Source organism: Archocentrus centrarchus, chromosome 21 (assembly GCF_007364275.1).
Source record: "Archocentrus centrarchus isolate MPI-CPG fArcCen1 chromosome 21, fArcCen1, whole genome shotgun sequence".
Lineage (NCBI taxonomy): Eukaryota > Metazoa > Chordata > Actinopteri > Cichliformes > Cichlidae > Archocentrus > Archocentrus centrarchus.
In genome coordinates this window covers 35138680-35165771 of record NC_044366.1, presented here as the reverse complement: position 1 = coordinate 35165771, position 27092 = coordinate 35138680, and the positions used below count along the sequence as shown (strand labels likewise).

At 40.6% G+C, this 27092-nt stretch overlaps 1 protein-coding gene across 3 annotated transcripts in view; it reads right to left on the bottom strand.

Annotated features, from left to right (window-relative positions):
* Window positions 1-10586: 10586 nt before the first annotated feature.
* dgkg (diacylglycerol kinase, gamma) overlaps window positions 10587-27092 on the bottom strand; it is a 157304-nt gene continuing 140798 nt past the window's right edge. For 2 of the 3 annotated variants that reach the window (XM_030757799.1, XM_030757797.1), the window contains 3 exons: window positions 19249-19369; window positions 17866-17926; window positions 10587-15307 (listed from right to left, as the gene is read on the bottom strand). In XM_030757799.1, coding sequence (XP_030613659.1) covers window positions 15209-15307; window positions 17866-17926; window positions 19249-19369 — 281 coding nt within the window. In that variant the 3' untranslated portion in view covers window positions 10587-15208. The remainder of the gene's footprint in view (window positions 15308-17865; window positions 17927-19248; window positions 19370-27092) is intronic. The other variant, XM_030757798.1, reaches the window with a different exon arrangement.

The following is a 27092-nucleotide window of genomic DNA, read 5'->3' as shown; positions in this document are numbered from 1 at the left end:
ACTTGGCCCCAAAAATCTTAGAAAAATGATGTCAGACCAGATACTCACTCTGGATGACATTACTTTGGCCTCCAGTAACACTGTGAGGAATTATGGAGTCATTTTTGACCAGGATATGTCCTTCAATGCACATATTAAACAAATTATGTAGGTCTGCTTTTTTGAATTTTTGCAATATTTCTAAAATTAGAAACATCTTGTCTCAGACTGATACTGAAAAGCTAATTTGTATATTTATTACTTCTAGGCTAGACTATTGTAATTCATTATTATCAGGATGTCCTAAAAGCTTTCTGAAAAGCCTTCAGCTGATCCAAAATGCTGCAGCTAGAGTCCTGACAGGGACTAGAAAGAGAGAGCAGATTTCTCCCATATTGGCTTCTCTTCATTGGCTCCCTGTTAAATCCAGATTTGAATTAATAAATCTTCTCCTCACATACAAGGACTTGAATAATCAGGCTCCAACTTATCTTAAAGACCTCATAGTACCATATCACCCCAATAGAGCACTTTGCTCTCAGACTGCTGGCTTACTTGTGGTTCCTAGGATACTTAAGAGTAGAATGGGAGGCAGAGCCTTCAGCTTTCAGGCGCCTCTTCTGTGGAACCAGCTTCCAGCTTGGATTCAGGAGACAGACACCCTCTCTATTTTTAAGATTAGGCTTAAAACTTTCCTTTATGATCAAGCTTATAGTTAGGGCTGGATCAGGTGACTCTGAACATCCCTTAGTTATGCTGCAATAGGCTGCTGGGGGGTTCCCATGATGCAATGAGTGTTTCTTTTCATTCACCTCTTTTTACTCTGGTTATACCCCACTCTCCATTTAATTATTTGTTATTATTAATATCTGGCTCTCTTCCACAGTATGTCTTTTTTCCTGTCTCTCAGCCCCAACTGGTCACGGCAGATGACCCCCCCTCCCTGAGCCTGGTTCTGCTGGAGGTTTCTTCCTGTTAAAAGTGAGTTTTTCCTTCCCACTGTTGCCAAGTGCTGCTCATAAGGGGTCGTTTTGACTGTTGGGTTTTCTCTGTAATTACTGTAGGCTTTACCCACAATATAAAGGGCCTTCAGGTGACTGTTGTGATTTGGTACTATATAAATAATATAGAACTGAATTCAATTGAATTGGTGAAGATAAAGATTGAGGCTTGGATGGCGCACTGAGCAGTTTGGATGAAGTGGAGATGGGGAGGAGGTGGGCTGTACGAATGAGTCTGCAAGGAAGAATGACAGGTAAGCAGTGAGATTTAAAGTATGTAGTGGAGACTGGCTTGAAGTACGCGGGCAGAAGGATGATTGGAGCAGAGCAATAATGTCATCTTTGAGTTTGACAGCATGGAAAAGCAGAAGTGTTGTGAAGAATAAACTAGCAGCCAAATACCCAGGAAAGCAGAGAGAGGAGTGAAAACAGATCTTTCTTACTGAACTTATGTCTAAGCTTCATTATTATTATTATTATTGACATCATATAGATCCAAAAGTAGAAAAAAGAATGCTCTGGAACTGAGAGCCTAGAGCACTCTGAAGCCTTGACTGAGCCTTTGATTCAGGGATTACTTGAACCTATACTGACTTCATTATTTGAAATTTTGGCCACATTTAACATGAGCGTCCACAAATGTCACAGTATATAATAGAAAATAAGGACAAACAGAATAGGGTGATTTTAATATTTGGGAGGTGGGGATTATTTCTAAAAAGAAATCTATTTAGGCTTCTGATTCAAAACTGCACCTTCTTACAGGAAGATTTCAATAAATAAAGCATTTCCAAATTCAAAGCATCATAAATTATTTTTGAAATATCTGTACGAAGGCTATTTAAACCCAAGGGTCATAAATAAAACACCTTTGTCACCATCATTTCCGTCACCAAATTAGGAATCCCTCAAATAAACTACCTCAATGTGAACGTCACTCAGTGTTTAAAACAAATTCCAGCAGCTGGTATGAAAACTAATCCCCTGCAAATCCCTGCAGCCATGAAAGAGAGATTAAGAGACTGCTGCATGGGCAATAATAGTAAGAAGACAAACACACATATAGTTGTCACATAGGACAGAGTGCTATCTTCACTGGTCAGTCCAGAGGTCCGACGCCAAAGGCAAATAGGCTGTCTTTCATCACATGGGCTCATTTTGGAGCTCTAGCACTGAATAATGTGGGGGGTGAGAGGGTTTAAAAATATCTGCTGTCAAACTCAATTGTACATGTGTGTGAAGCATTAAATAGCAGAGGACATATCTCAGGCAGCCTGTTCCAAAGGCAGTAGCCTGCAGGTCCACTGTATGGTGCACGTCTCTGCTGGTGCGGATGTGGTGGGTGGTCACTTGGAGGCGTGTGGAGAGCGAGCACATTGTGTTGCTGTTCTTACCCTTTCCTTAAATAAATGTGCCATATGTAAAAGAGTGACACACTGCTTGTGCACATACGTCTCTCTCTGGATGACTGCCAGTGTGAAAGTGGGTGTCAGGAAAACGGGGAAAGATTCAGCGTCCCTGCTTTCCATTCCCTTGAAGAATTCTACTGTGGGTTAGTGGGACACTGACATAATAGCCAGGTCAGCAGCTCTGCCTGGGTGCTAATCCGATCCTTACCGAGCCAGGTGAAGACAGTGCAGGAACACTGTGCCTGGAACCTCTGATCTATATATGGTCGCATTGCTGGTCAGAAAATCAATCAGTTTTTAGATTCAAAGCTGATTTCTGACCTGGGAAACAGCAGTGCAGAAAGCAGCCTTTATAATGGGTCCATTTGGTTGCCGTGGAGCTTTTATTATGTTACATAATCTTCATCAGCTTTAGAATTTGTTGTGTTGTCGTTGAATTGGACTTACTAGAATGAGCGTGTCTGGAGCACTTTAAACGAGTTTTCCTCGTGTTGGTGTAACCCCCACATAACTTATTTTTCTTGAGATTTTCACAAGAAAAGCATCCTCAACTTTACTCAGTAATAGCTTCACAGCTGTGAAGCCAAAATGAGCAACACTTTGCAGGATTCTGAAATACAGTAACTCTCTCTGTACCCATCATCAGGCCCAACCCCCAGTTAATAGACTTTATATAAAAGATGGACATAGTCACCCTGACATCACCCATTTGTTAGTATAGTTAAAAAAAAATCTTGGTGTTTTGAAAGCAGATGGGGATGATGTGACTGAAAAACCAAGAAAACTGCTCATATGGTAGCTAGCTGCTTGGCAGTCACAAGGTAGGAGTGCCCTAAAGCAAACCTTGCTGGGACTACAAAATGATCATCATGTTCTAATAAACAAGACCTGAAGCTACTGATCAGCACAAAACTCTTCAGAAAAAAAAGTCTTTATTCAAGTCAAGGGAGATAAAGGTAATTGTCCAATAAACTTCTGTTGCAGTTCTTTAGAGAAGCACAGGATTTGCTCCCTGCATGTAGGTTTAAGGTGCTTCTGCATTAAAACTTGGAAGCTGCATCTGGGTTTTATATATATAGGCCATGCTTCAGTTACAAAGGTCTGCGATCTCACTTTCATTTATACTCAACTGATTTTGTCTCAAGGAAGATCACTTCAGGCACTTTAATAGATTTTGTGCTGCTACGTTCTCTGAAGCCACAATAATGTTTTACATATTATTTTTCACATTTGCAGAAATCGCCAGCACCAGCAGTGTAAAATCAATGTGTAAGATTGATGACTCTCCTAAAGTAAACTTGTGGTGGAGGTCAAGAATGACCTCTGAACCACAGCTTTGAAGACATGAATGTCAAAAAAGTCAATGAAACTGTGAAAAAAAACCCTCCAAAACAACTCATTTGAACCAGTCCAGGATAAACAAACAGCACATACAATTTAGAACTGTCTGTCTTGTCGTCTTTATTCGGTCTGTGAACCTGACCTTTGCTCCCATTAGCGGTACAATAACAGCCATAATGATGAAGCACAAGTGGCTGAGAGCCTTATAAATGAGAGTCTTAGCAGTCTGTCCCAGCTTGCAAAAGTCTGTCAAAATGCACATTTCAAAAAGAGTTAAAATGGGAAAGTGTGCCTCTGGGCGCTGGATGCTCTCTCACTGAGGGACAAGATGTGACTTGCCTTCTATTAATAGCACTTTGGGAGATAATTCCTGACTCGTTATCTCTGCAGCCGTACTCAAGAAGCCTCGCTGAAGGCAGACTCTTCTGAGGCTGTGAGTTGTATAACCATGCTTTTATTGTCTCAGTCTAAATTCAATGCTTCCCTGTTCACTCTCTCTGCATTAGCCAGAAGCTACCGGGCCACAAATCAGGGCCAAAAGGGCAACATGATTAAACCACTAACAATGACGAGGCACTACAGTTACCTTTGTTCCAATGTAATTAGCTTATCATTATCTCAGAAATAAGAGTACTTTAAAATCTACTTATGTAACTGTAGATAAATCAATATGAATGTTAAATATTGGATCTTAATACAACTATGTGAAAAGGTAAACATATATTCTTAAACAATAATAGAACTCTTTCCCCCATAAATACAACATTTGACGTCCTCCCCCGTACCCGTAACGATGAATTTTGGCACCTCACAATACACCATTCAAGACGTGGTTTGATGACCATTACAACATGTTCCAGGTTTTTCCAAAGGTTGCTCGAGCACGCTGCACAGGCAGAGATCACCGTCACTAACTTCTGATGCACACACAGTCACTTTGTTCTGGAAGCAGGCCTGAAATGTGACAGAAATCACTCAGTTCAGAAAAGAAGAACAAGGGTTACCCCTAGTAGGCGTCCAAGGGGGAAAGAATTGAGGTGGAAAATGAGGAAAAAAAATACGAAAAGAAACCAAAGTTAGCACTGTCACCTCACAGCGAGTTCTAGGTTCCAGCATTCCTGGGGCCCCTGTTCTCTCTGTACCTGGTTCCCTCTGCCTGCCCCCCCCAATACACACACACACACACAGTCCCAAAACATTCATTTTAGATTAGCTGTTGATTCTAAGTTGGCCATAGCTGCAGATGTGAGGTAGAGTAAGTTCACTAGAAAAACTACACAAAAACCAACCTATTTTCAAATGTATATATGAAAACATTTAACGTGTGTTCTTTTAAAGAACTGCATTTTGTAATGATTGTTACTAGGGGTTCAAAAATGGTCTCTATAAGGTACAAACAAGATGCAAATAGTACCCCTATCAAGGGTGCAACAGCAGTAAGAGGGTACTGCTCTAGTGATAAACTATTGCACCATTAAAAGTAGCATATTTTTATTTATTATTTTTAGTTTCTGAGAGTGTACCTGGTACCATCACTTAGGGTCAACATATTTGGTAAATTTGCGCCAAACATAAAACACTGTAAAAAACAACTGCTGGTTAAAAATAAAATGTCAACTTGCTTGTAACTTTAGATGAAACGCTGATGTTTGATGTATGCATGAAATATTGCAGCATTCCATCATACGGTTTTCAAGGTAGTTTACCTAAAAACCCAAATTATAAAGCTGCTGGGGGAACGTAAGTTAATGCCCAAAGTCAGAAGATTTGTCACCAAGGGAACATGAACATGAATTTCAGTTCCAGCTTCTCCTCTTTTGTCCACTACAGGGACGGATCCCCTATTTTACAATTTTCAGAAAAGTGATCTGTACCAAAATGTAACAGGTTCTCCCTTTGCCCATGCTCCACTTCTCCACCAAGTTTCAGCAAATCTGGTGTGGCCATTTGTTAAAAACTTAAGACCAGTCAGAGAGCACGTCCCTGTTGTTTGTTCGATCAACCTTATTCAGTTTTCCCTGCATTCTGAATCTGCTCTGTTTAATGTCATCACTGACTCACAGGTGGTGTTGGAGATATTTCAAATCATCCATGAAGATTAAAAACAATCAGCTCTCTGTCTTTGTCAGTCCTCCCTAACAGACACCATCTGGACATAACACCAGTGTGACTTGAACCCCAGTGTCCTGGTGGAAAGTCATGTGTTTTTATTCTAATCTACTTAAAACACTCTCATTTATTGTTTCCAATGGCAGAAAAAAACAACCGATGTGTCTCTGTAGCCGGAATAATTTTGGTATCAATTTAATCCGATTAGCTTAAAGCATGAAGCTCTTAAACCCTTTTTTGAAATTTCTGCCTGAATCCTGTCCGGCTAATTTAATTCCACAACTGCAGATCCAAAATGAAACAACCTTAATCTCCGTGGATTAGAGACTCTGGAGACAATTCACGAGATACAGTCTCTGTGGCCAGGCTCAGCGATCTGGAAATTCTCCAGGAAAATGGTGCAAATCTTTATTTTTTCATAAATTACATCAAAACTGTAAATTAGAGGAAAGTAACAACTTTTTAAAAAAATGCTGACACTGGTGTTATTTTTAACTTTTAAATTTTTTAGTTCAGTCCTTGTACCCGACCATTTTCAGAGGATTTTTTTTTCTTATTTGTTAAGCCATTTAAATGACTGGGTTTCTCTTCTCAGACTGCTGCCCCTGTGACCTGAACCTGGATAAGCAGTGGAAAATGAATCAATGGAAAAGCAAGGCTGGACTAGTTCACTGAGGGGAGGAGGGTGTTCTTGGCAGCAGTCAGAAGGCTGGTCCACTAGGAGAGAAGAAGGTAGGATTAGTGGAATAGAGCTGGTGAAAATGACCTATGTAGTGAGAGCATATGGCTGTTCTGGCTTACTTGGGAGAGTCGATGAGTCCTTAGAGGAGGAGGGTGGCTGGGCTAGTGCTTTCCAGGAGTGCAGGGAGGGAGGTGGGTGACAAAGACTGGCGATCCAGGTGAAGGAGAGAAACCGGAGCCTTGGAAAGAGATTTTGGGTTGAGCCTCTGTTCACAGGCTCGGAAGGAAGTTGCTGGAAAGGGGGAGACAGAGACATTAAGACAGGGAGTAAGAAGAATGCAGGAGAACATCCTTAGCCTTAGTTAGACCCGACTATCTGCTGATCCTTAAATACAGCTGCCTGATGGAAAACAGGTGAGCTCATTCGTAGAGCAAGAACCCAAACTCTGACTAGGAGTGTGGTGGAAAACCAGTCCATCCACACCTGGAATCACAGCAGCAGGCAACAGTCCAGCACGGACCTTAACAGCATTTCAACTAATGATGTTGGGGTTCTTGTCAAAGTTGATGAAATTATGAACCCAGAAAAGCACTGTCAGAATTTGATCCACCACGCAATATCATCTGGCTTTATTTTTCAGCTTGACACACACTGCCAATGTGGTACAGGGATACCTAGATTGAAAAGTCCAAACTGGAACACAGTCAGTCAGATACTAGCCTCCCCAGAACATTATGAAGCAGTGTGGGATCATCTTGACAGAGAATGGAACAAAAAGCAGCCAACATCCAAACAAGAGCTTTAAATGTACTTCAAGAAGCCTGGAGAACTATTCCTGAAGACTACTTAAAGAAATGACACAAAGCTGCCTCAGAGAGTTCACACTTTGCTGAAGAATGAAGGCAGTCACACCAAATATTGACTTTTAAGCTCATTAGAATTATACAAACTGTTTTTGTATTCCCACGTATGTTTGCATGTTTCAGTAAATCGCTGCACCTAGTTCCCATTTTCACAGTAAAGAAATGAGGGGCCACTCAAGACTTTTGCACTGTACCGTACAGTAAATGTCAGTCGCGTGTCAAATTTTTCAGAACTTTTTCTGTGTAAAATGACTCAGTGTCTTCTTACCCATAACTAAGTGCTGACAGTGCCTAAAATAATCATAAAAATGCAATAATGCTGATGCTGGAGTCTGGATTGGTGCTGCAAGATCAGCTCTTTGGCAGAAAAGCATGCTTTCACTTAATATTTTACTAAGTTCAGTAACAATGTGTGTCCAGCTTGCCAAATATGCTAATTAGCAACATGTTCTAGTTGTGGTTCCACTAAGTTATATACAATGGAGACAGATTTGACATAGCAAAATTGACAAAACAATGTAAGTTGTATTAGCTTAATGAAACAAATGCCATTGTCTCCACTTGCCTTCAGTGCCAGCCTGTTTTCTCTCCCTTTTTAAAGTCTTAACTCAACTCTGAGTGTGTGTGTGTGTGTGTGTGTGTGTGTGTGTGTGTGTGTGTGTGTGTGTCTATAAGCAGGTTTCTCTGAAGTTATGAGGACATATGAGAGGTATGCACTATTACCAGTTCCAGCTGGATCTTTGGCTGACACACCCGCGTCTCCTCAGCAATCACTCACCTGCAGCACTTAAAGAGAGGTTCATCTATTTGCCCTTTGTCAGGTTTTTACAGTAGTACAAGCAGCAGCATGCTTGGATTCACTGCTATTGAGCTCACTTTGGGTCTTCTTGTGTTCCATATCCCTGCCATACATCAGCCAGACTTGTCCTTGGAACCACACTCACCTGAAAACCTGCATCTGTCTCCTGGATCTCTAAAAACCAGCTCCTAGGAAAACCTACCTGCCACTGTTATGTGTGTCATAGTTTTGCCCAGTATTGTTCATAGTAATAAACTACAATGCATGCAGCACATAAATAAAACCATTTCCATGTTTACACAGATTAGTTGCTAAATGTTATACATCATTTGGCCTCCTGGAGAAGTTCTTTGAAGATGAACTTCCTGTTTAAAAATGGCAGCTGATTGGACAGTGCTACCACCTGCATCCTGGGGCGTCCTGTACTGAGTCCAAGCAACAATGACCAACTTGTAACTCTTTTTTCACTTGTATGTAGAATTGCTGTGCTCCATTTCTGTTGCATCAAACTTGGATGCATTTGAACAGGTTTAATGACACCAGTGTCGCTGACTCACTGCTTTTTACTCTTTATTAGCAGTTTTAAACAGGTGGATATAAAATGATCAATATTTGCTGGAGTTACACTCTACATTAATGATGATGAGCAGACTTCTTGTATTTCAAAGTTCTTATGGTCTTATCCACAGAGCCCAAGGTTGGTGATTTTGCAGTTGCCTTTCACTGGTACAACCTGATCAGTAGTTGCCAGTTATTAAGAACATTACACACACAAAAAAATACCAAATGGAGTCCAGCAATCAATTAAAATCTAGCTTAATCGCACAGTATGGATTTTCTGACATTGCCTGACTCTCAATCAACAACAGAAATACAGGATTTAATGATGCTGCAGCAGCGTGGGATGAGGGGAGTAGTTTTTACTACCACTGCCAACCAAGATCTGTCCAGTATAACTCAAAGAAATCATACTCATGGCCAAGTTAGTGTTTTAAGTTTTATTCAGTCTCCAGATCTCAGTCCTGTAGAAAATCTGTGGAGGGAGCTGAAGCTTCAAGTTGCCAAGCAGCAGCCAAGAAGCCTAAAGGATGTGAGAGTTTCTGTAAAGAGGAATCCCTCCTGAGACGTGTGCAAACCTGCAAGAAACCTTTTACCGCTGTGCTTGCCAACAAGGGTTTCTCCACCAAGTACTAAGTTGTGTTTTGCTTGGGCATCAAATCCTTATTTCACTTGATGGCATGCAAATCAATTTATCCCTTTTATGGAATGAGATTTTTCTGGGTTTTTGGTTGATATTCTGTCTCTTTCCATTAAAATGAAACTACCATGAAAATTCACTTGCCAGTGAGTGCAGATACCCCTAATATGGTCATTTCGTAGCTCTGCTTGTGAGAAACTGCACACTCTGGCTGTTCAAAGCTTCTGTTTATAAGAGGCAGCCAATCAGATGAAATCAGCTTAAACACATGGCACAGCTAAAACAGCTTATTTCAGACAGTGGATAAACTGAGTGGCTGCACCAAGGCTAGGAAAAGAGAAGAATAGGTCCCTTTAATGGCGTAAATTGTCTGAAAAACTTTGAATTGGTAAATTAACAAGAAAAAAATTCACATTTTACTTGTAAATTTGCAAGGGAATGCCTAAACTGAAATACAGCTTTTTATGTTGCTTTTGGTAAGGAAAATACCGACCCTTTAAAAATGTAAAACTGTGTGTCAGTTCAGTGAGAACAAACCTACATGGGGCTGACTACAACAGACATGATAGCAGTAGAAGTTTAGATGTTTTTCTGTGGATTTGCATACATATCTCTAACTGTTACTTGTTTGAAGAAATTCAAGCTGCAGCTAAAATTAGATATCGTGTCCCCTGTTTGACAGTAAAGGTCAGTTCAGTGAAATAACATCAGAGTACAATAACATCCTCAAAATGAATTTGCTGGACTGTAAAATCTGAATCAGCTGTTGCTGGTTGCTGGCTAAAGCAAACTGTCTGTTTTAGAGCAACATCCTACTGAAAGAAACATTTATTCTGTGTGTGTGCTGCAGTGATTTTCTGTCTCCTGTGAGGCTTGTGTAAAGCCATGAGTAAAGAGTGGGTCCATTTATTTATTAAGGCGATTGATTTCTTCGAGGAACAGGAATAGATATGAGCTGTGACACGGACTGAAAAATCACTCAGGCTCTCTGTGAGGGCGCTCATGTTGTCTGCCCTTTGCTCTCATGATAAATCACAAATGGGTGTTTAAAGTTCATGTGGGGCTTCTGCTTTTTTCTTGAGTTTGAATGTAACCAGCCCGCCTCCCTCCCGTCCTTTCATAAACACGCTACCACAAAAATTGAAAACCACAAGAAGCAAATTTGTGTAATGCTTTTTTTATGCAGAGAAATAAGTTTGATTAATCTGATCCACACTCTCCTTTTTGTTCACTCTTCATTTGTTTCAGCAGGCATGCGGTGATGTAAGTTAACTTCAGATAAAATATTGTAAACAAATATATACACACGGTAATATAGCTATCTAAAACCATTCTTTCAATAAATGTAAAGTTACTGTAAACATGCACTCTTTTATCACTGAGTTCTCTCTGCACCCAGGCTCCATTCACTCAGATTAAAGGATTACAATATGCTGTTGTGACATCTCCACAGTGTTGTACTATTTAGGTTATACCAGTTAGGCTAAATGGCTTTACATTTGGATGACATGATGAACCTGAACTCCACCCAATGTCCTGAATGATGCTGATCTCTTTTGGGTGGGGTGGATATATACAGTTATGAGGATGCGCTGGACATCCTGTGTGTTTTCATGGGGCCTGGGTGTGAGACTAAAGACTCAGTGTGCTTTTAAAGGGAACCAGAGTACAAAGGCATGGATGCCTGACCCTATAGTGGAGCTCAGTTTGCACCATCAGAACACTGCAGTCATGTCAGCAGGACAGTTTTCCACATCTGACTCACATCACATTTAGATCCTTTGAGTTTTAACACATTCACATTTACACTCTCTGAGATGTCCGTGTACATTAGTTTGCTTGTTTGGGATTCAATTTTCAGTAAGCTTTATGAAATATATTTGTTGAGATTTAGATCAGTGTTTTAAACAGAATAATCTCGTCCAGGGGCCACATGTTACTGTTAGATACTGGATTTCTGCCGTTGATACCCTTTTAAAAAAGTTTTCAATTAAGATCCAGTATGAGTCAATCGGGACACATTCACTAATTTGGTATCGGTCAGTGTGCCGGTGTACTCGGTGCACTGCCCTTACATTAGACGTTAACGACTGCCAAAGCATGAACCCTGCACACTCTGATGTTTCTCTTTTTTCCTATATTGCCAGCAATGACTCAACAAGCATGGGCATTGCTTTGTGGGGTACATTTGATCAGGGATGGGCTTTCAAAAAATGTCCCTTTATTTTTAAATTTGGTTGAAAAGTGAAAGGTGAGAAGTCTTTTGAAGATGTTGGAAAAATATCCCAAAACAGGGTAAATTCATTTCAGTTCAATTTTAGTTCAATTGAATTTTATTTATATAGCACCAGTTTGCAATAACAGTCATCTCAAGGTCTCATATTGTAGGGTCTTGACCTTATATTGTAAGGTCAAGACCCTACAATATTAGAGAGAGAACCCCAACAATGCTCCCCTAAGAGCAAGCACTTGGTGACATTTAACAGGATGAGACCTCCAGCAGAGCCAGGCACAGCGTGGGTGGGGGTGGGCGTGGGCGTGGGCATGGGGTGGGGTTGGGGGGTAGGCAGCTATTTGCCTCACTTGGTTGGGTGGAGAGAGGAAAGAGAAGAGGGAAAAGACGAGCATAGAGACAGCACTGATAACATGCAGGACAAAACACAAACCTCAGAGGGAAGACAAAAAGCTAAAGACATGCCATAGTGACAAATAAACACAGACACTGAAAAGATGGAGTGAAGGAGAAGTGGTCATGGCATCATGGGAAGTCACCAAGCAGGCTGAGCATCAAAAGTCTCAATTAAAAATCCAAAGAAATCTGATTTCTTTTTTAATACATTTAGTGTGAAATTGTTATAATCACATCAGGTACACCGACTCTTATTACTGAGTGGCAACCAGGGTTGGATTGCATTGTGAGCTTATTTGTATGAGATTCCAGAAAACCTAACATCACTGTTCCCACATGCTAGGCTGTCCACCTCACGACAAGAAGGTTGTGTGTTTGCTGGTTGTCTGGAAGTTTGCAGAGGTGTTGGGGGGGAACAGAATGCTTTCATTTTTCAACCAAATCTCAACATTGTTTAAAGATGGCAAAGACTTCTTTTCAGTGTCTTGTTAATGAGTATTTGCTGGGTGGGATGGTTCTCATTTAGGCTTTTGTGTGAAATGTTGTAGTTACTTCTGCGAGTCCCCAAAAAACTGCTGGTTGGGGCTCAGTGTTGATAGGTTGCGCCAATCAGAATTTTCCATATAGGTCAACACAACAAACACTGCAGTCAAAGCTTGTTGCAAAATGATTCACTCACTTTTGAGTGTGGTCATCCTCTACTGTGATGGAAACAGACTGGCTGTTAGTGGAGTTGGCTGTTCAGGTAAGCATTCACACCACCTGCTTATTGCTCTGAGCTCCTGCAGTACCGACAGCTAAGATGTGTCCGTTAGCATGACTATAGATATTTCTGTAGCATAGGGTGTCTATAAAAGATGGATATAGCCACCAGGATGCCAGCTGTTGGTTACTGAAGTCCTGTTGTGAAGCCTTGAGCTGAGCTTTTTCACCATGGCCATCTTGTGGTTTTGAAACAGGAAGCTAAGAGAAAGGGGTGGGTCTGACCAAGTTACACTGCAACCTGTTATTCTTGTGTTTTTTGGCTCTAATAAGGATAATTTACTAAATGAACATCATGTTGGATTTAATAAGATTTTTAACTATCAACTGAGACCATAAAGTCATCAGGAAAGTATTTACTGTTGTTAGGAGTCAAAGGGACTGAGGGAGGTTTTCCCATAGGGTTCAATATAACCAGATGTCTTTGTGGAACCAGAGGAGTAGCCCCCTGCTGGACTCTATAATAAATGCAGGTTTAAGGCACTTTGGCATTGGCTTCACTTTTCAGACCCCGAAGTGATGGTTGCCTTTTATTTACAGGCTCTGTATTACAGTTTCTTTCGTATTATTTGCTGAAATGCATCGATCAGTATCTGCAATAAGTTAATATATTCATTTAGATTTACTCAGATATGCCATTATTTTTATTTCTTGACTGCTGACACAGGAGGGTGTTTAAAGTTGATATTTGAACCATGACATTATTTTGTCATGAATGGTGCAAAATTGGTGTGTTCATGTTTCCTTTTCCTTCCTCAGCTGTGTACGAGACCCAGCTATGAAGAGAAGATGATGCCACAGTAGATTCAAATATAATCATCTGAATCAGTGTAGAAAACTGTCTTCAGAGAGCAACTGCAGCAGCTCTGCATGGTGAAGAACACTGATCTGAGCCCCTCTAAGCTAAAAATTCCACATTATTAACAATGATATATTAAAAACACATTTGTGTGTACAATATACATGAGCTACACCTACTTTCCAGAAATATACATATAGTCTGTCTGCACATAAATAATAATATATTTTGTCATATTTGTTGGAACAGTAATATGGGTACATTCCTCAAACAATGAACTGATCTCCATCATCTCAGGTCAAAACACAGAGCCATCTGCTTTAACAAATGATGAATAAAGCCACCTGGCACCCTGCAGCAGCACCCTACTGGCTCTGGGACATGTGCACTTGACATTGTGAATTGATGTTTGACATGGTTATTAAGGGTAAGGTTTCAGTGAAGGAGCGATGCACCCTCCCTGAAGTAGAGGGATAAATTTAGTCCCCTTGTCAATGTTCTGGTAAATAAAAACCTCAGGGGCCCTGCTCTTATGCCCTTGAGGGGATTTAGTCCAATCCTCTGGAAGCATGCTATGCTGCACTGTGCACAGTGGCTGCTGTTGATTTGATCTATATGTTAGTGTTAGAGTGCAACCACAGAGGACAAATTAGCGTCTGAAGAAAGCAAAGTTGAACCAGAGTGTCTCTAATCTCTACTTTTAGTCTAGACTCTAGTTTGCTCATATAGTAAGAAATGTGGCCAGCTGGACACAGCCTGGAGTCTTCGTCCAGATCATCAGCACAGTCTGTGAATATGGTCTTCTATAGGCTCTTATTTTTTTATAGGCCAGTCATGCTAAGATGCTGAACTCCCTACATGTTTAAACTCATTCCAGACCACTGTTACACCTCAGTGCAAACAGCCTACAAACAAAGTCAGTCAATAATGAATGAGGCTTTTCCACTCCCTCGTTTCCTTGGTTGTACTGTGATGGAGTGCGAGCTCTTACAAGCAACCGCTGTTTCATTATTCATAACAAAGAGGTGGATCTTACTCTATTTACTCAGTGACCTTGTAAACAGCCACAATTACTGCCACACCACTCTTACTTTAACCCTTTTTCTCACTATTGTGTTTTTCTCATGTATCTTTTATACCTGCCATCCCCACACTATGACTTTCTTTTATGAGCTATGCAGAAATCCCAGCAGCCAAAGTTGTGTTTAGGAGGCAGTGCAGTACTGGTACATGGCTGAGTTTCTTGGGCAGGGGGTGGCTTAGACTGAGAGAGTTAGCATTTAAAAGTGGCTGAGACTAAATCCATGTTTGAGACACGACTTGGAGGATGATGGTCACACAGGAATAGGTCGGTACTGTATACTCAGTCTTTTCATTTTGTTTGCTATCAGTACAGGTTACCTTGGGAACTGATTGTCAGTGGGCAGCCCAATATTAGGAATGTTCCACTTGTCCACATGATCCTGTTAATGAGTTTCCTGTGTTCAAAGTGTCCAACCTGTGTGCAGCGTACCAGTTGTCCCATTTCGCTGCCTGTACAGGGAGAGGCGTGTGTGTGTACATATATGTACTGTATACATGTGTGTGTGTGTGTGTGTGTGTGGTTTGTTTTTTTAATCTGTGTAAAAGTGTGTGTTCTAATCGCGGCTCCGGTTGCGTTTCTTGAAGAAGAAGAAAGGCGTCTTCTGAGGCGGGCCCAGTAAAATGGGCACCTGGTTCTTGTGTGTGATCCTGACCTGTAAGAATCACAGAGAAAGAAATTAGAATCTGCATAGAGGTAAATGCAATTAAATGTCTTTGGTTTGTTTGATAGATTTACCAGGTACAGTCATTTCCTGACTTTTCACAACAGACAAATCACCGTAACCTTGCAAATAACTCATGTAATGCAACAGCGCTCTCTTATTTTCCACTTCTCTGAAGGTCTGCTAAGAAATAAAATGAAAATGGTTGAAATGCTAAGAGAATGAACTGACAATCATTGACTTCCTCTGGCTGTAATGTTTGATGGCACGACAGTGTGGGAGCTTGGGGGAATGCAGAGGAGGAAGCGGACAAACGAACAGAACCATGACACAGCAAGCTTACTTTATCAGTTTTAAGGATAAATGCCAATCCACTCACATCCAGAGCATGCTGAGAAGACCACATTTGGGCTTTTAATGATTTCTTTGAACCATTCTTTTTTCCAGGGTGGAATGATTGTATCTTTAATGACTTTAAAAAACAAGAATTGGGTCATTCCATATGAAGTCAACTAATGGGTCCCCAGGTGACCATCTCAGATTTGAGTGAAAATTATTATGAAAGTACCTCTATGCGTATAATGAACACATGCAAAATTATAGGCCTCAGCTCTAAAGGGTTTCTGAGATATGGCCCTCCAAACACTGGGTGCTGTGCCCTATATTTGACCTTGTGAATCATGATTTTCAATTTTCTAATATTTCAACAGTCAATATCTTCCACACAAAAAAAATGCTTAGCCCGAAAATTGGTGTCCTGGGTAACTTTGGCCCGTACTTTGAGAATCTGGCATCATAAATGTTGTATCTTCTCTCTTTCTCAAGTTATTAACCCCTTAAAAACCAATATTTTTACAGGCGAAAATACAAAATTCAGATTTCAATCTCTCTCAGAGACCACTTAATGCCATATTCCTATTATTCCAGGACAGGTGTGTGTGTGTTTGGGGAAGATTAGCTCTGTAGAAAGCATAAAATTGGAATTAACTCAGAAAAGGGTTTGGAGGGCCATATCTCAGAAACCCTTTGGAGCTGAGGCCTATAATTTTGCATACGTTCATTATACACATAGAGGTACTTTCATAATAATTTTCACTCAAATCTGAGTCGGTGACCTGGGAAAGATTTTGGCTTTTTGGTTGAGTTCATGTGGAATGACCCAGTTGGGTGTACAATGTCTTTTAAATTGACAACTCCAAGGCCTATTAACTCCTTACAACTGGCAACATAAAAATGGATTTGCTTGACAGCACTCATTGGATTGACCAATGCTCAGAACAGTGAGAAAGTCCAAGGACCTCAGGGAAGATATAAGAAGAATTGTAGATTTGCACACGAATGTCTCCTGAAACCATTTCTAAACAACTGCAGATTCCAAGATAATCAGTTCAAACAATTGTACACAAGTACAAGTTTTATGAATGTGTCACCACTTTGCCAAGGTGTGGAAAAAGATCCAAACTGTCATCAGAGGAAAATCATTAGAATATAGAGTTTTATGTCAAATGAGACAAAGATTCAGCCATCTGGCAACAATGCGGAGGTATATTTGGAGAGGTAGGTGAGGTACAGGTAGGCGAGGCTTTCAAACCTAAGTACTCTGTACCAGCATGGTGATGATAGCATGATGCTCTAGGTCTGTTTTGCTGCCAGTGGTACTGGTACATTGCATAAAGTAATGAAAAATTATTCCAAATTCTTCATTTTCACCTAAATTCAACAGCTAGATGGTTGAAACACAATTGAGTGGTTAGGTTTAGGTCCTAAAGACTACTTGGTTTGACTTTGGAACTAAAAATCTCCAAGTTCATGAAAAGTCTGTGGTTTGGGGAAAAAATGGTATCAGTTGGGTAGAATGAGAACAGGCTGGTTCACCAACAACACTTGGTCTCGCTTCATCCCCACCAGAGCAGTTACATTACAGCCATGCCTTGTGTCTTAGCATGCCACCTGACTGGCAACAAACCAGACCAGAACACTCACAGACCCACATAATGTTGGTGGTATGTACTCTCTTCGACTGATCCTGACTGTGCCTGCCAGGTACAAACTCAGTCACTGGGGGCTGGGCTGCATTTCTCTCTCCATCAAGGCTCAAGTCTGCCAGGAACTGGAAACTGCTGGAACACCAGTATCACCTTCCACAGTGAAGCACGTTTTACATCAGATGAGACAAATATTTAGCCATTTGGCTACAATGACATTTGGAGAGGTAAAGGTAAGGCTTTCACAGCAAAGACCATGGACCCACATACTGATGGTGGTAACCTCTTGGACTGATCCTGACTGTGATTCCTCGACATCTGGTTCCTTCCAACATTGGCAAGCTCACTTCTTCCATCACTTGTTTTTTTTTTTATGTTTGGCACAGCACTGCTGGGTCTCAGATTATGGCTAAAAAGTTTTTCGTTGTTACCAGAATAACTGATGGGTAGGGATGCACATACACACGCAGGCCTATTAACGTTTAACCATCATAACTACTTAAGAAACCCTTATCCTAACACCAGTATGATTTAAATTGCTAAATTAGTGGTGTTCACTCTCACCGTGCAGGGGGGCTGCATCCATGGCTCTCCATCAATCTGCATAGGCAGCCGTCGGGACGTCCTGTGAAGAGACAGCAGAGGGATGAAGAGATGCGGAGAGAGAGCAGAGAGAGTAAGAATGGGAAGAGGAGAGGACAGGGTGGGGTTGGAGGTTGTGAAGGTCAGATCACACACACCTCTGAGGCCTTTTATTAACACTGTCCTAGGACAGGGCGAGACACTGCACCCTCTGTTCCCATGAGACCCTTTCCCAGACAGAGTCCCACTCTTTAAACTCACACAGCTACTGTACACACACACACGCACACACACACCTACACACACACAAACACACACACACACACACACACACACACACACACACACACACACACACACACACACACACACACACACACACACACACACACACACACACAGTTGGTTTAAGACTTTCATGCATGCCTCTGTGGCTGGAGAAACACAGTATGGGAGAATGACTGGGATGAATGCTCCTTGAATTCCAGTCTAGGAAAATATTAGTGGTGGTTTGCTGAACAAGTGAGAGAACAACTTGTAATGTCAGTTCTTTGGTGTAGTAACTGGCACACTATGAATGTTAAATGGGCCAAGCCTTGCAAGAGCAACAAGATTGTTCTTTGGATAAAATGAAGTGTAAAACTAAAAAGCAATGCACAACTCAATTTGAGTAAATGGACGGACACTTTTCTGGTCTAAAAGAAACATTCAACTGGCAATATATTTTATAGTAAGTAACACAATTGTCAAATATGGGTTGCTCTCCATTGGCACTTTAAACCTGTAAGGTCTAAGTTATCATCAGGGACAACCCCAAAAATGACTTATTCTGAAAGCATAATGTTCAAAACCACAACTAACATTCATTAGTTCAAGATAATATCTTCATAAATACACAAAGAAGCATAAGAGATTCAGTAGTGTAGCATCTTTGCTTCTCTGTATATTAAGAAAACCTGCAATCACATCCAAATCTAGCTATCAGAACTCCAAACTACAGCCTATTTCTCAGCCTGTGAGTCAGTCTAAGCTCCAACAACTCACTTAGTAGGACATGCATTTGGAATACATTATTTATTAAGTACAGGCATGTTATTGTTTGGATACTGCAGGGATTTTCAAATGCACAAAAAACACTCGCAAGGAATACATTTTTTATCCTGCATGTATAGGAGACGGATGCATTTTGTGCACCAAACACAGCTTCCAGTTGGCTGATCAGAAGGAAGATGAAGGCAGGCAAGGGTACTGACACGAGACAAAGGCAGGATGGAAAATGGAGTACAGGAGGTGACAGGAGGGAAGAGGATGGTTCAAAGTGGGGGAAAAAATGTGAGGAGCAGCAGGGAGACAGGAGATGCTGACCTGATGGTGACGTTGGAGCACTGAGCCAGCCTGCGTCCTGCGCTCTTCAGCCCAGTGTAAATCTGTCCCATCTCTATAGCCCCTTCCAGGCCAACCACCTCCAACAGCTGGTCACTGAAATCTGAATGTTACAGAGAGAGTGAGACATACAGACTTGAGGCATGAGTTTGCAATTTCGGAAAACACATTTTTTGCTGGTTTAGAATACAAATGTGTTCCATTTAAGCCTAAAGCCAAATTTCTTGTGACTTCAGGTAACTGCTCGGGGTGCCTTGGTGGTGAGAGGGAAAAAGGAATTGTTCTGGATTCAATCTGCAGCAGTGGTGCTTCCAACTTGGCCCCATCAAACACAAATGGTAGGGTCAGATATATTTTGTACTTTTCATACACTTTTTTTTATAAATGTGAAATTTGATTTTTTGAACCCTTCTTTCCGTATTTCCTTCTGTCCTTCAGCAGGCTGTTTTGGAATTACTTTTTCCGCCTACTGTGACTGAATGAAGACGATTGCTTCCAGCTAATCTTAAAATTACACCTAGGACTCGAGGTAGTATGTATAATATTCTGGGACTACCTAGAGTTGGAGGTGTCAGATTGGTAAACTTTGTTTAACTATGTTTTCTAATTTAACAGTGAGTATCACCTCAAAACTGCTCGATCTCCAGGTGGGAATTTGAACATATCTAAAAACAGAAAGACAGAAGACAGAGAGTTGGGTATCATCTCCCTAATCTGCTCCACCAGCTTTCCTATCCCATTGTTTGTCCACAGTTGAAACACTTGAGTTGGCTGCGACCAACCAAGCTCTCCACCTTCATTCTTCATGAAGCTACTTCTGAAATGATTACCACACTATGAACATTAGTGCGTGAACACTAATTCAGAAGAAGCTGTTCAGACGTGTGATCTCATTGCAGTGCCTGTGATGGCTGTGATGGCTGGCTTTCTCTCGCAAATTTTTAAACATGGCAGAACAATCCTGCCTGCAAGCTACAGATTCTACATGAAGCCCTGAGCTGGCTGTTTCCACAGCCGCCATCTTGGTGTTTTGAGCGCTGGCTACAGAAGCCACAGATCAAGTGAGCTGAGGGTCGTTTTGCCACAGACATCTAGAGAACTGGACTTTTTGATGCCAGAGGAGTCTCCTCCTGCTAACCATTTTAAGGTTCTGCATCTGCTTCACTTTTCAGACCTGGAAGCTATACCAGTACACAGCTATGTCACCAAATGGCATTCTCCAAGCTTACCCTGGCCTTTAAAGCTGAAGTTATTTATTCTAATTAAAAAAAAAAGGCAGCACTAGTAAAGTTACACATTCCTGTGACAGCAAGAATGTCTTCATTCTAATTTTGACACTGTTGATTATTGAATACAAAAATGACTTCCACCCGAGGAAAATAAAGTCCCCAAATTTAATCAATAGCACATAAATGTCAGGCCAAAATTATCAACCTGGGGCTCTAAGAAAAAAAAGTTTACCACCTGTGAATGCCTGTGAATCGAAACACTGACTGAAAAGTTAAAATTATGTTGCTTTTTGTTGTTTATTTCTTTTGATGGTCCAGAGGTGGTAAAAAAAAACGGATTAAATTAGAACACTTGCTACTCAGTTGGTGTGGTTCATTAGGCTGCTGTGAAAGATGCTGCTTCCCAGCCCCCCAGAAAAAAATGAACTCTGGTAACCACAGTAATACATGTGCATTAGCATTTGAGAGGGCAGGATCAGTCACACAGCCAAGAGTAGTTATCAGTGTGTGGATGCACCGAACGGTTAGATTCCACAGTAATTCTGCTATAATGCTGTACAGGATGCTGCCTGTTTGTCATTATTCAGAACATCCAGTGAAGTTGCAGTCTAATCCTTGTAATCGTTTATGTCTTTGTAAGCTTTTAATGATACCAGAAAACATAAATACACATTAAAAGCATTATGGACAGCAGGAACTGGTGTCCAGCACTGGATTTACACTGTTCTTGATGATATGTCTTTGCCATAAATACAAAAGGAATTTTCTGTACCAGGACAAACATAGACACTTTTCTGCTTCGCTTTTGGAATTCAAATCTGCATTAACATGTAATCTTATTTTAACGGGAGCAAACTAATTATTTAGCCATATTTCTAATTATGTTATTTGTGTTCTGTGCCTATGTGGTTGTTAAGCGTTATTATGTTTGTCTTGTGTATTCATTATTTTTATGTCTAAAGTCACCCCAGTTTTAGAAAATGCACGTCTGCTACCTGCTGCAGATTAAAATGAGCCTGTATGGCTAAATCGGGCATACGTTAAGCGCTTGTGTTAATTAATGTGCATTGTTCCCTTTACATAACATAAAAATAAACACAAACATGGAAGTCTGAGGATTGACTCACATTTGGAGCCAACCTCCAATGGTCCTGAGAGGAACTGCATTAGCTTCAATTTACAGCTTCAGCCTCACATTGTAACTTGCATGGAACCGATACACGTTCAGTGCAATAGCATGGCAGGGTTGTGGGATTGGACTAATTTTCATAAACTGTTTTCATGTGATTTTATTTTTACAGGTAGGTTTGGCACTAAATATGTAGTGCTGTAATTGCTTACAGAGAACTCTTTTGTAAAGTTTATTGGGGAAAGATGAGGTGATGTGATCAGGCTGTGTAGCTGTCCCTGATACTGTCCAATCAGTGAGTTAGCTGTCGTGTTTCCACCTCGTGGTTCCCTCTAACAGACCAGGCCTCTTCATTATACCCCCTGCATTTCCCTTTTATGTTCTCACTCTGTTTGGCAGGTGTGAGGCCTTACAGTCAATATTTACAGACATGATCTTAAAGGCCATCGATGATGTCATTTGACATTTCACTTTCAATACGCTTTAGCTTTTACAGGACCCACCATGATTAGGGAATTATGTGTCCAAGCAGCCCGGCAGCAACTTCACATGTTTTATAAATTGTTGTGAAATGAATGATTTGTGTTCACAGTCAGTGTGATAATTTGTGAGGTGCTACAGCAGAATCTGTGTTGGTGGCAATTTGTCTGCACTAATCAACTGTTGGTGGCTTACAGATCACACAGAAACAAGAACCAAGCTGAAGAACTTTGGGTTTTATTTATTTTGCGTTTCTCCTCGGTTTGCTTATTTTTAACATCATCATTAGTATTACTATTGTTATTAATGTGAAGAGTGGACTGTGTGGTTTGGTGCGAGACACAAAAATAGACTCTAAATTGAGTCATATCTCAGCCTCTGTAACCAATTCTCCATGTCTAATCATGCAGGTTAGTGTGATGCACTGAGAGTTGATTAACTTTATTCAGGCAGGCAGGCAGGTCCCAGCTGAACACCTGAATATGCTGCAGTCATTGCTCATGCATACTGAGGGCACTGGGTTTCTCCTGACTGCCTTTTTACCGTTGCACTGACTCAACAACAGCTTAAAATGTCAACCAAAGACTGTGTTAAGACTCCGTTAAATGTCTCCAAAGAGTGAATATTCCAAATGTTAATGGCAGTGAAAAAGTAGAAAGAAAGAAGAAGAAAGTACAGAGAGAGTAGATAAATGATGCTTGACTTGATGACTCCAGCAGAGTTTGCGTCTGTGCAGGAGTAAAGAACAAATGTTTGCCAGCAGCACCCACAGAACTGGTTGAACCTTTCCCTGAGGGTCTCACTCCTGTATCCAGCTCAGAAAAGCTGCAACTGGCATGCCTCTGTCTGTCTGTTACAGTGTAAACAATGTTTAATAATTTCCAGATTTCGTAAGACCCTGCTGGCTTTGTTTCAAACTACAAACAGGAAGCACTCGTGTTTTTTCTTTGCTCTGAAGAGGAAATGGGCTTGGCAAAAGGCTGATGCACCACAGGACTCAGAGCAAGTCTGAGTCATGAAATTTCATGTGTGCAAGATTTTAAGAAAGAAGGCAGTGGCGTGTGTGACCACACTGTTTAACTTGCTTTTCCTTTGATTTATCCATGAATTTCAGTGTAATTCTCCTACAGCTTTTGAGTTTTTACAGGGCTTGGCCTATTGGTTTGGGAAGGATATCAGATAATTGTAATCCTATATCCATCCATCCATCCATCCATCCATCCATCCATGAAACAGTATTTCACTTTTTCTTTTTCAGCTGTTCTGTTGTAGATTTGCTGGTGTGCTTGGGATCATTGTCCTTGTGGATGACCCCATTTAGACCAAGTTTTAGTTGTCAGACTGATGGCCTCACATCTGACTGCAGACTACATGCATACATAGTTGACTCAGTGACTGCAAGGTGCCTATGTCCTAGGTGGTGGAGGTGTTGGTTATGTGCTGTTTGGTTTTAGGCAAATGTGGCTCTGTGTGTTATGGCCAAACAGCTCCACTTTGGACTCCTGTGTCCAAAAGACATTGTTCCAGAAGTGTTGCAGTTTGTTTAGATGCAACTTTGCAAAGAAAAGCCATGCTGTCATGTTTTTCTCAGAGAGAAAAGGCTTTCTCCTGGCAGCCTAATGTAATTTTCTTTGTAAAATTTCAGTTTTTACCTCCTGTTTTGTATAAAAATGATAGAAACTCATAATTAATAACAATAGATCATTTTAAACTATATGTGCATGCCACAGATGAAGGAGACAGTACAGGTCTGATAAAGATAAACAGAACCATTAAAAAATATTCCTGTATAAAGTATAAAGGGGTCATAAATGACCCCTCTGGGTCTTTTGATGGCTTGAAGATAAATATCATGTGCTCTGGAACATGTCTCATCTTGCTTATTAAATCTACTTTAAAAAAATGAATAGTTACAGGTGAAATTAGAATAGCTGCTAAGTAATCTAAGCACTCCCGTGTATTGGATGTGCTGGTACATGTGTAGAAAAGGCTGCTTGTGGACCTGAATGTGTGACATTTACAAAGTGCTGCAAAGATGATGATGATAAGAATCAGAGTTTATATGGGAAAACGTTTGCTGCTGACTCACTGGTACTCTTTAATATTTCAGATGACAATTTGAAAGAAAATGTCAGAACAGAGTAAGGAGCACATATTTAAAAATCACTCAAAGATTGTACTTCAGTTTTGTCAGCCCCCTTAAGAACCAAAAGCCTGGAGCAAATTCATTTGTAAAGTGCTTGTGAGGAAAAGTGGATCTTTGACTTCATTATGTGCAAACGTGTGTTGATATAAATGTTTACAAAATATTTTATATCAAAATTAGGACAACAAAATGGTTTTAGGAGTTACTTATTTAAAAAAAAAAAAAAGATTATTAAATAGAATATGAAACCCACAAAGCTGGAGAAATATTGCAGCATTATTAACAAGCACCTGCCTCTGGGACTGAAGCCAATGAAGTGCCAAAGTGCCATAACTGTACTTCCTCTAATGACTACTTGAGCCTGGTTCCAACAGTGAGTGAGTCCCCACAGACTCCCAGGATGAAATATAAAACTTTAAAGCATTAAAAAGCATTTTTGCAGTCTGGTAAAAAAAATATTTTTGCCTCTAATTTGAATCTATGGATTTCCCCCAACATTATAATATATTACAACTGAGGCTGTAACATATTTTAACATTATACTGATAAGTTACACCCACAATTACAGTTTGGGGCTTACCTTGTGTGCTGACACACTAATTCAGTGAGTCACATTTCTTCTTGACAGTGTACTGTTGGTGCATTTTAGACAATATTATGTCTCGCTGTACAGTAGAGACCGCAAAGCAGAATGTTCTGCTTCAGTTTTGGTGAGTAAAATTCTAGTATTTTATCTGGGACTAATTAGCAAACATCTGCTTGCTGCATCTATATATTTAAGAATGCAGCTCGCAAACTAAACTTGCTAATGTTAGCTGATAACTTAGCAGGACAGTTTTTATTTGAAATATGGTCACTTCTGGTTGCAAGTAACAGTGGCAAGATAGGAGGCAGACACATGATAGAAAGCAGTAATTGGAGACCACCACGCAACCAAAATAACTGTGACCATATGAAATGAACTTGCAATATTATTCTTTTTTTTGGAAGGATGTATGTTTGCATTCATCTCCTCCATCATAGTCATGTAATTTTGTAGTAGCTAGCTACTTACTATGTCTTCTATTTTCTGTTTTATGGCAATTGGCATTAAAGAACAATTCCACTGACTTCTTTGCTGGAGTATCAACCAGACAGACACTGGTGCTGGATTATCTACAATACCGCCCTTTGTGTATTATTAACATGATATCAAATTTTTATTTAATAAATCATCATCAACACCGACTTAATGCCACACCCCAAATATGCCTATAAAATGCATTATTAACTATTGGAATTAATGGACATTAAAATTCTGGACCGTCCCTAATGCAATCATGGATCTAATGGTATCACACAAAGGATGTGAAACACATTGTTTTTTTACTTCTACCGCTGAATCTGTCAGTCCCACTACATTTTTACAAGGCAGTTACTCCTAGTGCACATGTATGGATGCATGAGGTCTGTCCACAATGAATCACCAAAGTTATCTGAATTTTCAACCACTTTTCAAGTGGCTTTAACCCCAACTAATTCTTGCCCCCCCACCACCACCACCACGGAAGCTCCTGGAAGTGCCCCACACCAGACCAGTAAAAACCCCTAGCTTCCCAGAAAACATACAAAATCTCCGTGTCCTGAATGGCAGACCACATGTTGATGTTCCCACATCATCCTGTGACTACAAGCTGCTGCACAGGCCCAGATACATACTTACTGCATACATCTCTGTGCTTCTGCAAAGCTTTCCTGGAAATCATTATAATAGGATTGGACATCCACTGAGAAAAAAATGGCACAGTTGGAGACTAAGGGATCAAGAAGCAGGGGATAGTGAGACAGTGGACACACAGCAGATGGGAATTAACTAGAAGGCTGGATGTAAACATGGACACAGTGGAGCGTGTTTTTGGCATGTGAGGAAAACTGTAACCTCGATGTCTCCTGCTACATCTGAAGAAAGAAGAGTTAAAAATTGTGAATGTGACACGTCCTATTTTTAAAACTACACTATTTATATATCCCTTTCCTGTTCTACTATTAAAAATAAATCCCGCTCCCTCGCATGCCCACCTATACACCTCTACTTCCTCCAAATACCAAAAATGGGCATGCTGTCCTGCCCGTGTCCCAGTGTGAGAGCCTGATGGCAAAATAGCCAACTGTGCTGGTTCTCACCTCACTGATGATTCCCGCCTCATCAGATCTCTATGCGCTTTTGACTCTCAGGCAACCAGCACTGTTACTTTCTCAGTGAGGTAGAGCTAAGAATAGACTAGAACAGCCTCTTACATAACGTAGCTACAGTGCATTCTGGGATGGGGTGGCATTGCTTTGCCAAGAAGCGGGCAGTGAGAATTGTTAATGCTGTGCTGCACTATTTTCTCTGCTGTGCAGACATCATGAAGTCACTGTAAATGTAGTTTTATTTTAAACAACTACACTTTAAATGCTGACTCTGAGAAATTTTAAGAAAACCTAATTTTTCTTCTGATGAGATCATGTCTAAAGTAGCTTTGCAAAATTCACTGATATCTTGATGCAGTCCCTCAATCACCGTTTGAAAATAGCTGTTTTTGGCTCCCTTCCCCCTTACTTTATGACAGCTTTCTTGTGATTGGCTGCTCTCAAAAGCAGGTCTACACAGCAAGGGGGTGGGGTCTAATATAGGGCCATATAATAATAACCACTCTCATGGACATCATATAAATCCAACATCAGGAAAAAAAAACCTGTCTGATGTAGAGCATTTAAAGCAGTCCAAAGCCTGAGCTTTCACAGGTACCTACGGTGACCAGTTTGAAAATGTGAGCATGTTTAATATCAGCATCCACTATTATAACTCAATATGTAATAA